Source organism: Odocoileus virginianus, chromosome 14, assembly GCF_023699985.2.
Source record: "Odocoileus virginianus isolate 20LAN1187 ecotype Illinois chromosome 14, Ovbor_1.2, whole genome shotgun sequence".
NCBI lineage: Eukaryota > Metazoa > Chordata > Mammalia > Artiodactyla > Cervidae > Odocoileus > Odocoileus virginianus.
This window is the reverse complement of record NC_069687.1, coordinates 9,146,078-9,158,987: the sequence shown is the minus strand read 5'-3', so window position 1 is coordinate 9,158,987 and position 12,910 is coordinate 9,146,078. Positions and strand designations below refer to the sequence as shown.

Below are 12,910 nucleotides of genomic sequence, written 5' to 3'. Positions count from 1 at the left end.
CCTTTTCCTTCTCACTTTGCCAGATCATGCTGCTGTTTGTTGTCTAGTCACTAAGCTGTGTCTGAGTCTTTTGCAAACCCCATGGACTGTACAGTCCACCAGGCTCCTCTGTCCATGGGATTTCCCGGGCAGGAATACTGGAGTGGGTTGCCGTTACCTTCTCCATTGCCCAGCTCATGATATTCTCTCAAATTATAAAAGGAGGTCACCATAGATTTCTTCCCAGTTAGCATAACCCCAGATGGTGGTCAAGCTTTGCCCATTAGGAGTGGGGAAGAGAGAGAGGATGGGGAAAGGGGGGGAGCGGAGGTGGGAGGGGAAGGGACGGGAGAGAAGCGACAGAAGAGGAACTCCGGGAAACCCCAGAAATGCTGTTGGGACATTTTCCCCTCTTGACACGAAAGCAACCTCTTAACATGGCGAGAACTCCCAAGAAGGCTCGTGAGAACCGGCGACCTTTTTCCCTTCAGGAGGCATTGATCTTTCATGCCCTTCATCCTTCACTGCCCCAGTCACACCCGTTGGCTCATCAGCTGGGACTCTGCAGAGGCCGAAATTAGTTACCATCCAACCAGCCCACTTGGGCTAGCCTGCCTAGTGACCAGCCTTGACCTCAGCCCTCCTCCTATTCTGTACAGTTTCCTTGGCTGGGGCTCCATGTCCATGTCCCTCATCCCCGGCAGCCTCCCCGCACACCTCCCTCCCCCCCCCACCAGGGTCGCCCCTCCTCTGGGAGCAGGACTTGCCATATTGATGTGTGTGTGTGTGTGTGTGTGTGTCTGTGTGTGTGTGTGTGTGTGGCAGGGGTAGGGAGTGGGGATATGCCTTGAAAGCAGAGCTGCCGGAACCATCGGGATCTCTTCTAAACCAGGATCCCACACCCTTTGCCAAGCGGACGTGGAGGTAGGCCCCTCCTGAAAATAGACCATAAGGACTTCAGAACAGGTCAGATTAGGGCGTTCATAAATCTGGGTACCAGGGTGCAGTCCTAAACAGACACTGAGCCCTCCTTATCAGAAGACTCTGAAGAGTTTGAGCTGCGTTTCCCTGATACTGTTTAGGTGTAGAGCTGCAGGGAAGCAGAACAGACAAATTGGATGATTTATTAACTTGTCTTCCGGATCCAGGGCGTCTAAGATGAATTTTTCTAATGGGAACTGTATTTACCCCAGAGGCAGTGTTTTTCCATAGCAACTCTACCCAGCTGCCATATGAAAAACATCATAAACAGATGCCCGTGGTCCTCAGCTCTATGCCCTGCCTCCATGTACACCACCAGGAAACACCTCACCCTCACGCCTGAAACATCTCCTGAATGGGGGAACTGAACGCATTGCAGAGGACATACCTTTTTTTTTTTGGCCATGGTATGTGAGATCTTACTTTCCCCCCTAGAGATCGAACCTGTGCCCCCTGCAGTAGAAGCATGGAGTCTTACCCACTGGACCACCAGGGAAGTCCAGTGTAGGCGGTACTTTTGGTTCTCATTCTCTGGGTCATTTATCCCCAGAAGTGTTACCCCTGCTGTAGATGAGCATAAACAAAAGAGTTTGTGAATCTGAATGCTGAGCAGCTGAGAATCTATTCTGTACTGATAACTCCAGAGCAGAGTAAAATTCACCTGAGCCTTCTTTTTTTGATTATTATTGCCCCAGGTAGCCACATCACCATCAGGCAGGGCTGAAAAATTGAGACTATAATTATGAGAATAATTGTGATATCGACTGCTTTGTTGTTATTTAAGTTGACCTTTTCTCTTTAACTCTCTCACCCAGTAGAATCACTCAAAAGGTTTTTCAGTGTGGGTGTGTTTTCACTGAAATAGTTCCAGTGGTACATGATCATTTCCTGCAAACATCAGAGAATAAGAAATAAAATCTAACATATTTCTAGATGTTTAATCTTCCTAGAAAATGGCAGGAACCTTGAAAACTCCAGTGTTGAGATAAGTGTCATTTTTCAAACTTATTTAGAGGCTTAAACACTTTTCTCTATACTTAAAAACGCAGTTCAACACTCTACTATCAGTCTTACAGCAGGCCTAGAAGTACATGAGATCATCATTGAATAATATATTTATACAAGAAGGTTCCCTTTAAGCCAAAAAGTCCTGCGTAAAAGTTAGTTGTCATCACTGTGACATTGATGGTGATGGTGGGGGTGATGATGGGCCCACTGGCGCTGGCGATAGAGGAGGTGGGGGTATTAGGAGTAAGGGTGTTGGTGATCATGTTGGTGATGGTGAGATTGGAGGGTGTGTTTGTCCTCTTTTATGGGCTTCCCTGGCAGCTCAGCTGGTAAAAATCCACCTCCAATGCAGGAGACCCCGGTTCGATTCCTGGGTTGGGAAGATCTGCTGGAGAAGGAATAGACTACCCACTCCAGCATTCTTGGGCTTCCCTTATGGCTCAGATGGTAAAGAATCCTCCTGCAGTGTGGGAGGACCTGGGTTTGATCTCTGGGTTGGGAAGATCCCCTAGAGAAGGGAAAGGCTACCCACTCCAGTATCCTTTCCTGGAGAATTCCATAGACAGAGGAGCCTGAGAGGCTATAGTCCCTGGGGTCGACACAACTGAGTGACTTTCACTTCACAGGTTGGTATGAACAAGTCCCCAGCCAAGCTGGGTGGGCATAAGCATTCCATGTAGGAATGGAAATGATGAATCGCCAACCTCTGTTTGGATTCCCTTTAGCAAATACCCATCATTTCAGTGTTTACTTGCAGATCAGATTTCTTAGAACTTGCATATCCAATAGAGTAGTTTTTCTTCTTCCCCAATAAATCAAGGGGGCATTCAAAATTCAGTGCATTAAAAAAATATCTGAAAAGCTGCCGTCTTCCTTATTTCTCAGGCATCAGAAAACATCCTAGACCATTCCCTCACTTGCTATGGGAAAACCATGGAAAACTTCACCCTCAAAATGCAACATGTAAAAGCTTTAAAGTGAAAAGCAGTTTCTTGCCTGGGTTATCATCCCCTCTCCTGAGCTCTCAGAAATGCAGATCCATCTGGGTTTTTATTCTAGGCTCCCCTCCCCCACCCCTCTCTGTATTCATTTTCTGGCTTAGGGGGCGTCTCATTTCTCTCCTGTTTATCTGCCACTGAAGGGCCCTCTGAAAGCCAGAGTCAGCTGTTCACTCAGGCATGCAGAACTGTTATAGCTATTTCTCGCGGTCATGATTCCCTGGGAGCATTACGTGTTCAGAAGCACGCATCAGAGGAGGGCTGTGTGATCCCAGCAGCTGCACAGCCTGACTTCAGAATTCACCTGGGGATTTTGCTCTCCCACCTGAGCTTCCCAAATACCTTAGCATCCAATGGTCGATCCCGTTTTGTCAATGTCTCTGTCTCTGTTAGGCCTTTAAAGCCATTCTAATCTTCAGTATGTTGATTCAGTTGGAAATCGGTGGTAGTGGTGGTTTAGTCGCTAAGTCATGTCTGACTCTTGTGACCCCGTGGACTGTAACCTGTCAGGCTCCTCTGTCCATGGGGATTCTCCAGGCAAGAACACTGGAGTGGGTTGCCACTTCCTTCTCCAGGGAATCTTCCCGACCCAGGAATCGAACCCAGGTCTTCTGCATTGTAGGCAGATTCTTTACCGACTGAGCAAAATTGGGGCCTCTATAAAAAAAAAAAGGCATTTTCCAACCAGTGTACTCTTTGCTCAGATGCATGAAGGGCAGAGCACCCAGGAGGTACCTGTGCTTCACATGTCTGGAGAGGCCACAAGTTCAATCTCAGCCGCACGGTCTCCTTTAAACAGGTGAAGTGGGCCAAAGAGCAGGAGGGTGGAACTTCCAGTCGAAACATCTGTAGCTCAAAAGCCATGACATAGAGGGAGGCTGAGACTATAAAAATGTACATTCTCCCCCCCCCCAAAAAAATGCATTTTATTCTGAGTAACAGGAAAAAAAATATTTCACCTTATCCTTGAAGTGACATTTTCCATCAGCCGATGATAGCTCCAAAGGCAGATTTTTTTTAAGGTTTAGTCATTCATTCATTCACTCAGCAAATAAAGCACTCACTCTGTGAGCATGCCCTGAGCCCAGGCACTGTCCCAGAGGCTGGGGAAACCTACAAAAGTGGCAGGACAGAGGAGCTCTGTCCTCAAGGAGCTTCTTGTCTCCTAGGTAAAGGGAAGTAATACACAAGATAAACAATGGGACAAGCTTGTTAACAAGGTAATAGCAGACAGTGCTGGGTGTGATGGAGAAAATAAATGGGGTCATGAGACAGAGGGTGTCAAGTGGGCGGGGTTCCTTTACCTAACAAGGTCAAGGAGGAGTCCTTTGAGCTGAAACCTGAATACCAATAAGGAGAGGTAGTCCAGAGACTGGGGGATGTGAGTTCCAGGAGAAGGCTCAGGAAGTCTAACATCCTGGATGCAAAATAAACTTGGATGCTCAGGCCAGGAAGGAGGGCCAGGGTAGTCCCCTGAGCCAAGGGAAGAAGAAGGGGAAATGCTCCAGGAAGTCGGGTGGAGTCCAGATCACACAGAGCTTCAGAGACTGTAATGGGAGCTCGGCCTTTACCACAATCACAGAGAGCAGGGCATTGCAGCGACGTAGTCCAATCTGTCTAACAAGATGATGGCTTAGCTGCTGGGACCAGAGTGGGTGGAGGAGCAGATTAGGCAGAGTGGAAGCCGGGCTGTTGAGGAGGATGCTAGCAGTGGTCCAGGCAAGGGATGGTGGTTTCCATGGTAATACAAAGACAGGAGCGATGGGCATTCAACCAGCGTCTCTCTGAGTGGCTTTAAAGTGGGAAATGGGCTGTCAGCTCCCACATTCTAAGCAGAATTTCCCAAGAAGAATTTTATTGCACAGCTATTATGTGCTTTTAGTAATAATCATGGGTAGAGTGATAGATTATGCTGACTTAGTGTCTAGAGTGACTGGTGTCCATGAGAGAAGAGATGAGGAGATATTCTATTTCATGATCCCATAGATACTGGAAGCAAAAGGTAAGTTTTTCTCGTTATCTGAAGTGTTTTATGGGCTTCTCTGGTGCTTCAGAGATAAAGAAGCCACCTGCCAGTGCAGGAGAGGCGGGTTCGATCCCTGGGTCGGGAAGATCCCCTGGAGGAGGAGATGTCCATGAATGTTGTTCATGGACAGGAATACAGGTATTCAGGTTTCAGCTCAAAGGTCTCCTCCTTGACCCTGTGCCTAGTATTGCCTGGAAATTTACATGGACGAGCAACCTATAGAGTCCATGGGGTCACGAAATAATTGGGCATGACTTAGTGACTAAACACAGCAAAAATGTTTTATAGCCTGCTGACACTCGACAGACAGTGTTTTCTTGAGCTTTCGTAAACTGGGACCTTTTAGCAGCTATGAGGGGGCCTCTTGCCCTGGGCCCTTCTTTGGGGCTGCGGCAGGCGTCTCGAGGGTCCCAGGTGAGGAAGCAGGCAGATGGGCATCTTGCCCAGCTCTTTGGAAGCTGCTGGCAGCTGGAGGAGACCTTTCCTGCCTTTGTCTCGACCGCAGGCTGGTCACAAGCCAGGATGCGGGGCTTCCATCTCTGCGTGGAACAGGACTCCAGTGCCGCAGACCTGTGGGGCCAGGGCGGGCGGGACTTCCTGCCTGTCCATCAGACTGCTGAGAAATGAACTGTCTCAGCAATGATCAGGCCCTTCTGTGAGCTCAAATTAGAAACTTCATTCTTGTCATTCTCCAGCTAAAAGCTAAGCGGCCGATCCAGATTCCTGCACGCTTCACTGCAGGTGACAGGCTTTTGTTATCGGCCTGTGTTCACCAGGAAAAAAAGAGAGAGAGAGAGACCGCAGCCCTAGCAAGATGACCATCTGTTTGCTGCACCTGCCCTGACCCCGTCTCCAAGCTGAATGTTGTTGCAAGAGGCTGACAGGCTGTGGGGATTTTATATTAGTGAATAACTTCTTCTTTCTTAATATCAGCATGTAAAATGAGGTGTTCAGGGCGAAAGAACTTCTTCCATTTAGAATGGTCCGTGTGATACCAAGAATGGTCAGGGCGAAACCTGGCCTTGATAACCATCATTCCTGCTTTGAAGTCTTGCATTCTTTGTTAATACTTTTGTTTCCCTTTCAGCTCAAACTACTGGAATTTCAACTTTGTATAGAAATTCATATGGTGCGCCCGCTGAAGACATCAAACATAACCAGGTAAAGGACAGGCAGCATGCTGGTGTTCATTTCTCCCTTCGTCTCCTGTGAAATAGCTTGGAATCATAAAAAAGAAGTTAACTTCTATTTAACATGCATAAAAGGGTTTGCCAGGTGGCATAGTCGGTAAAGAATCTGCCTGCCAGTGCAGGAGATGCAAGAGACGCAGGTTCGATCCCTGGGTCAGGAAGATCCCCTGGAGGAGGAAATCACAACCCACTCCAATATTCTTGCCTGGAAAATTCCATGGACAGAAGAGCCTGGCAGGATGTAGCCCATGGGATCACAAAGAATCAGACATGACTGGAAAAAAAACAGAAAAAGAAAATAACATCCCCCATTGCTCTCCACTCATGTGTGACACTGTATCCACGTGGGTGTCAACAGAACAGCCTCAAATTTAAAAGCAATCTTTATTTCACTACAACCCCATGCATTATCCGGTGGTAGAAAGCAGATTTTCCTACTGTGATGCAAAACCTGAAAGAAAGCCCCAAGTATACAAGCGTAAGATGCTGGTTACTAGACAGATTGTCTAATTACTAAGCATGGATTAAGGCGCTCCTGTAACCCAGCCAGTTCTCATTCAGAAGAAAGCATTCCTTGCATATGACAGTTTCCAGTGAAATAGACACGTCAAGTTGAATGTGAGCAACTGAATGAAAGGCGTTGTGTCGTGCCTCGCGGCTCAGGCACATGGGAGAACCAGCAGCATCGGCATCACCTGGCAGCTTGTTGCAAACACAGAAGACACCTCTCTGGCCCCATAACCCTCACGCATCCAGGGTCTTCTGCATCAGAGTTGCATTTTAGCTAGGTGTCTAGGTGATTTGCGTGGCTGTGCAAGTTTGAGGAGCCTTGGCTGGTAGACACTTAAGAATCTATCTGTGTTCGTGTATGTGTGTGTGTGTGTTTTTTATTTAGCAAATATTCCTGGACGGCTCATTTTCTCTGTGGTTCTGTGGGAACTGTAAAAACAGGAGGGCACCTCCTCTGCTCCTTTATTGATCGGTAACTTCTCCCTTGTCCTGCCCCATTGTGGTCATCACAGAAGAACTGACGGTCTTTATAGCTCTTGGCCATTGGCCGTTATTGTCAGAGCTGGCTTCTGCTGAAGCTCTGCACTCCTGCTCTGTGTCAGAAAGGTTGTACTGGGAAGATACACCTGGAAGCTGCTTGCTTGATCACAATAAGCAGATGAAAGGAGACATGGAAGGGAAATATGCTGTTTTTGTTAACAGTTCGCACCACGCAAATGAACAAATACAACCGACATACCTCCACAGAGAATGCGTCTCATCAACCGATGGCCATCACTGGGCCAGTGAGCAAATTTGATTGCTTCAGCCGCAGCTGCCATTAGCCAACCTAGGTGATTCGTTCATACGAGCTCTCAGAATTGCAGAGCTCAGCTCAAGAAGAGGTTGACATGGGCCTTTGTGAAAATACAGATGAACTGAAGGTAACTCTCCAAGATAAGAGACTAAAATGAGCTTCTGCTCCAGCCAAAAAGGTCCACCGTCCAGAGAGAACATAGCAACAGAAAGAAATTTGAAGCATGTTGTGAAAAGAAAAAATGAAAGCTGCAGCCACAATGGAGGAGGGCTACAAGCCTTGTATGTAACTTTCCGAGAAGACCCCCCAAACGTTGGCAGTGCCTCCCCAGCCACTGAAACCAGCAAGGAAAAGTCAGATCGCTTCTTGGTCTCCTTTGTCTACCAGCCTCCCTTCTTTTGACAGTCAACTCAGTGAAGCTAGCACCCCAAGGGGGGACCACCTCCACTCAACCGAGACTGTACCCCTCTCTTGGAGAGGATATGGACTGTAGAGTCAGCCGGGCATGCGTTCAGATCCCAGCCCCACCCCACCCCGAGCCATGGCATCCTGCACACGTTTCTTAGCTTCTCTGCCCTTCAGTTTCTTCACCTATAAAGTAAAGTGGGGGTTGGATGAATGAAAGGATGGATGGGAAGAAGGGGGAGGAAGGAAAAGAGAACAAAGGAAATGAAGGAAGGAAGGAAAGAAGAAAGCAAAAGAGGGAGGGAGAGAGGGAGAAACAGAGAGGGAGGAAGGTTGAGGGAGAGAAGGAGGTAGATTAGATAGATGAAGAGGTGGATGATAGACAGACAAATGGGCTTCCCAGGTGGTGCTAGCAGTAAAGAACCCACTTGCCAATGCAGGAGACCCAGGAGACTTGAGTTCAATCCCTGGATTGGGAAAATCCCAACCCACTCCAATATTCTTGCCTGGAGAATCCCATGGACAGAGGAGCCTGGTAGGCTACAGTCCACAAGGTAACAAAGAGTCAGACACGACTGAAACAAATTCATACACACACACACACACAGATGGATAGATAGATGGATGGATAGATATAGACAGACATAAACATGCAATACATATCTGTAATAGTACATATATATATATACATATACAAGATTAAATAAAGAAAAATTTGTTTAATGTTGAATATAGTGGCCACTGAAGTAGAAACATGTCTTAGTTCTCTCCCCATGTAATTTTTCCAAACCTCTCAAGTCCAACCCTTTGCATGCTCTACACTTGGGTAGCACACTGTGTCAGAGTGGAGAAGTTCCATGTTGCACCAGCTTGTCAAAGACCAGCCAAGGGCACCTTAGCCAGTCCCATGGTCGGGAGCAGCTGGCCTCAGCAGCGTTTAATTGCAGATCCTGAAGTCCCCCTTCATGCCCAGGCTCTTAGGCTGACACACGTCTGAGGTCTGTGGACTGTCACAGATGGACAGGAACCTCATTCTTTCAGCCACCACGAGCTGAAAGTGTGAACCCTCCTGCGTGGCAGCTGTGATGAAGTTCACTTCTCTGAAGAGCAGGTCTGCGACTCACTCACTCGTGTAAATCAATTACATGTGAAAGAGGGAGGTTTGCTTACTTAAGAGAAGAATTATGGGCAGGTCGTTAGAAGCATTCATTCACACACAACATACTAATTACAAATCATTATCTATTAACGAAGACCAATGTCTAGAGGATGTTTCCATGCCGAGCCTTAGTTAAATTAGCAGGGAATTACCAGGCCACTCCAGAGTGATCAGAGTGTGCTTCTTCAGGCAGGTTCCATCGTTCCCACCAGACCTTCCCTGTCCCCCCCAACACACATCATTCCCTGTGGGTTTTGCGGATGCCTTTATGCAGCAGCCCTGAGGGTGGTCCTTGCCCCATGCCTTATCCTCACTGTGGGAGGAAGGGACCCCAGAGGCATAGAAGCGAGGCCCCCACATGTACGTGCTAATTACTAGCCTATGAACACTCTTTGTTTTTCTGTCCTTAAAGCCAAGGGGAAGGGAGAGAACTGATTCTAGACTTCTCCACGCTCTCAGAGGCTCCTGTGATCCCTTTAGCCCCTCGAGGCCCCCCTTGCTCAGACAACAACATGCAGAGGACAAGAGTGGAAATGCGGAGCACTTTTGCTGCAGGACATTGGTCAGTTCTGAAGACCCCTGCCCCCCAGCCAGAGGCTTCGTAATCCCATGTTATCCTCGAGCCCCATCAACTTTTTAAAATTTATTTTTAATTGAAGGATAATCACTTTACACTATTGTTTGGATTCCCATCACATGAATTCTTAAATGAACCAAGTTAGGAAACATTTTGGTCCTTCAGAGTGTAGACTGGGGATCTCATGCCCGATGATCTGAGGTGGAACTGATGTAACAATAATAGAAAAAAGTGCACAATAAATGTAAAGCATTTGAATCATCCTAAAACCATCCTTCCCCCAACAGCTGTCTGTGGAAAAGTTGTCTTCCATGTAATGGGTCCCTAGTGCCACAAAGTTTGGGGACTGTTGGCGTAGACTATTTTGAATAGGTTCCTTCTATGGCTGTGGTTCGTCACTTAGGCAGGTGTGATGGGATGGCCCTATTAGCAAGAAGCCTCCATTCTCCAGAGAGGTATTGGCCACAGCCCTCTGAGCTGGCAGGAAGATGCCCAAGTGACCCAGAGACCTTGCACATCTTCACTTTCTCTTCATCTGGGATTACACCACCGAGGTGTGATAGAGAAAAATGCAGGGAAGATGAATAGAAACTATTTGTGTTCTGTGGAATCTAGTGTATACATCTGTAATTTAGGAAAGGTTAAGAGTCCCAGGGGCAGCAAAGAGATCAGAACAGTCAATCCTAAAGGAAATCAACCCTGAATATTCTTTGGAAGGACTGACACTGAAGCTCAAGCTCCAATACTTTGGCTACCTGATGTGAAGAGCCAACTCACTGGGGAAGACCCTGATGCTGGGAAACATTGAGGGCAGGAGAAGGAGGCAACAGAGGATGAAATGGTTGGATGGCATCACTGACTCAATGGACATGAGTTTGAGCACCCTCTGGGAGTTCGTGTTGGACAGGGAAGCCTGGTGTGCTGCAGTCCATGGAGTCGCAAAGAGTCAGACACAGACTTAGCAACTGAACAACAACAACAGCTGGTAAAATGATTCAACTGTCTTGGAAGTTTGGGCTGCATCTCAAAAAATTAAACATAGAATTGCCATCAGATCCAACAATTCTACTTCTTGGTACATTTTTTGCTATTAATATTGGGTAGTCACCAAGTTGTGTCCAAATCTTTTACGGCATTACCCGCCCCCGCCCCCCAGAAATTGAAAATAGGGAGCCAAACAAATCCTAGTGCTTCCATGTTCATAGCAGCATTATTCAAAAAGTAGAAACCACAATTGTCATCTATGGATGAATATGTAAACAAACACAGAATCTCCATACAATATTAATTAGTCTTAAAGAGCAAGGAAGTTCTCTCACTTGCTGCAACATGGATTAACCTTGAGGACATTATATTAACCTATAACTTTGGGGAGGTTAAGTGAAAGAAGCCAAACACAAAAGGAAAACTACTATATTATTCCAATTTTATGAGGTATGTAGACTAGTCAAATTCACAGAGATGGAAAATAGCAATAGAATGGTGATTGCCATGAGCTAAGAAAAGGGGACATGGGGATTTATGCTGCATGGATATAAGTTTTTGTTTGCAGTGATGAAAACATTTGGTTTTGACGGTGGCCCAGGCAACTTAAGTACTTAATGCCACCGAGTTATACAGAACATGATGAACATGGTAACTTTTATGTTATGTGTACTTTGCCAGAATAGTAATTTTATTAAAAGGTTACTTGGAATGACAGCACGTGGACTCAGGAGCCAACTCTGAAACAGAAAGTCAATCAGGGAAGTGCAGTCCTGGTGGCGACTGCATGGACGACAGTCGAGCCTTGACTTTGAGGGAGGGTCAAGGGCATCGGCCGCGGGGGTCAAGGGCGGGTCAAGGGCAGGTGTGCTAACCCAGGTGGTTCTCCTTTCCTGGGCAGGTTTCAGCACAGCCAGCCCCACAGGAGCCCAGCAGAAAAGATTACGAGACCTACCAGCCGTTTCCGAATTCCACGAGAAACTACGACGAGTCCTTCTTCGAGGACCAGGTCCACCACCGCCCTCCCGCCAGCGAGTACACCATGCATCTGGGGCTGAAGTCCACCGGCAACTACGTCGATTTCTACTCGGCCGCCCGACCCTACAGCGAACTGAACTATGAAACGAGCCACTACCCGGCCTCCCCCGACTCCTGGGTGTGAGGCAGGCACCCTGGGAACCGTGCATGTGCATGCAGACCACAGACATTGCTATTTTTTTTTCCCCCCTGCAAATTTAGTTTGTTAAAGCCTGTTCCATAGGAAGGCTGGGATACCCAGGAAGGAAACATTTAAGAGCTATTTTAGAAAGCTCCACGAACGTTCACTTGAAAGTCAATAGAAAGTGATCCTCAATCTGACATCGGGCGACACCTTTCTAGTTCGGGCTGTAGAGTCTTAAAAAGTGCTTTCCGCGGGATGTGGCCGAAGGCAGCACGGGAGGCGGTCGGGGTGACGGGGCACGAAGGTTATAAGCACAGAGGCGGTGACATAGTTCACACACTTCAGAGGGACGGCTTGTCACGCTTTGTTTACTCTCTTCATCCGTTGTGATTCTAGGCTTCAAGTTGCATTGGGGTTCCTCTCTACAGCAAGACGTTTCTTGCCTTTTGTTAATGCATTGTTGTAAAGTATTCGATGTACATTACAGATTAAAGAAGACAAGAGCATTGTGTATATTACACCAATGCCTCGGCGACTCCTCATCGATGGTTCTAAATATTGCTTCAATTTCAAACTTTTGAAAGATGTATGGATTTCCAGTTTTTCTTTTTTCTTCCTCCCAGTAAAGTTTTAACAGGGAAAAAAAAATGGGAAAAAAAGGAATATTTAGCAGTATTGTTCGTTCTGATATGTGAATTTGTTTGTGGCAACTAAACAAGGCATTCAGCAGTTTCTGACAATTAACATCCATCATTCCACACTCCTTGTCAACAAAGTGCTTTTTCACTGCCTAAAATTTTAGATGTAGATATTTGAAATAGATTTTTTCATTTATACCAGTTTTCTTTATGATGATACAGTGTTAAAAGAAAATAAATTACAATTGATCTGTCATCCATATTTGCTAAGAATGTCTATTTCCAAGGACCTATCTGACAAAAATACGCATTCTTGCTTGTGTGTCTGTGCGTGTGTGGGTGTGTGTCCACGTATGTACAAAAATGACCCATGTGAGATTTTATTTTGATAGAAGCAATTTCATTTGCTATTCATCTTGTACAAACTTTGTTTTTGCTTTTTAGTATAAATGTACATCGGTTTGTTCCTTTTGTACTCTATCTCTCTGACCATCTAG

General features: G+C 46.6%; 1 protein-coding gene across 8 annotated transcripts in view; it reads left to right on the top strand.

The window, feature by feature from the left end:
- The window catches only part of CTNND2 (catenin delta 2), a 1,048,486-nt gene extending 1,035,817 nt beyond the window's left edge, over positions 1-12,669 (top strand). For all 8 annotated transcript variants that reach the window (XM_070476489.1, XM_070476490.1, XM_070476493.1 and 5 more), the window contains 2 exons: positions 6,080-6,153; positions 11,515-12,669. In XM_070476489.1, the coding sequence (XP_070332590.1) occupies positions 6,080-6,153; positions 11,515-11,775 (335 nt within the window). In that variant the 3' untranslated portion in view covers positions 11,776-12,669. The remainder of the gene's footprint in view (positions 1-6,079; positions 6,154-11,514) is intronic.
- Positions 12,670-12,910: the final 241 nt, after the last annotated feature.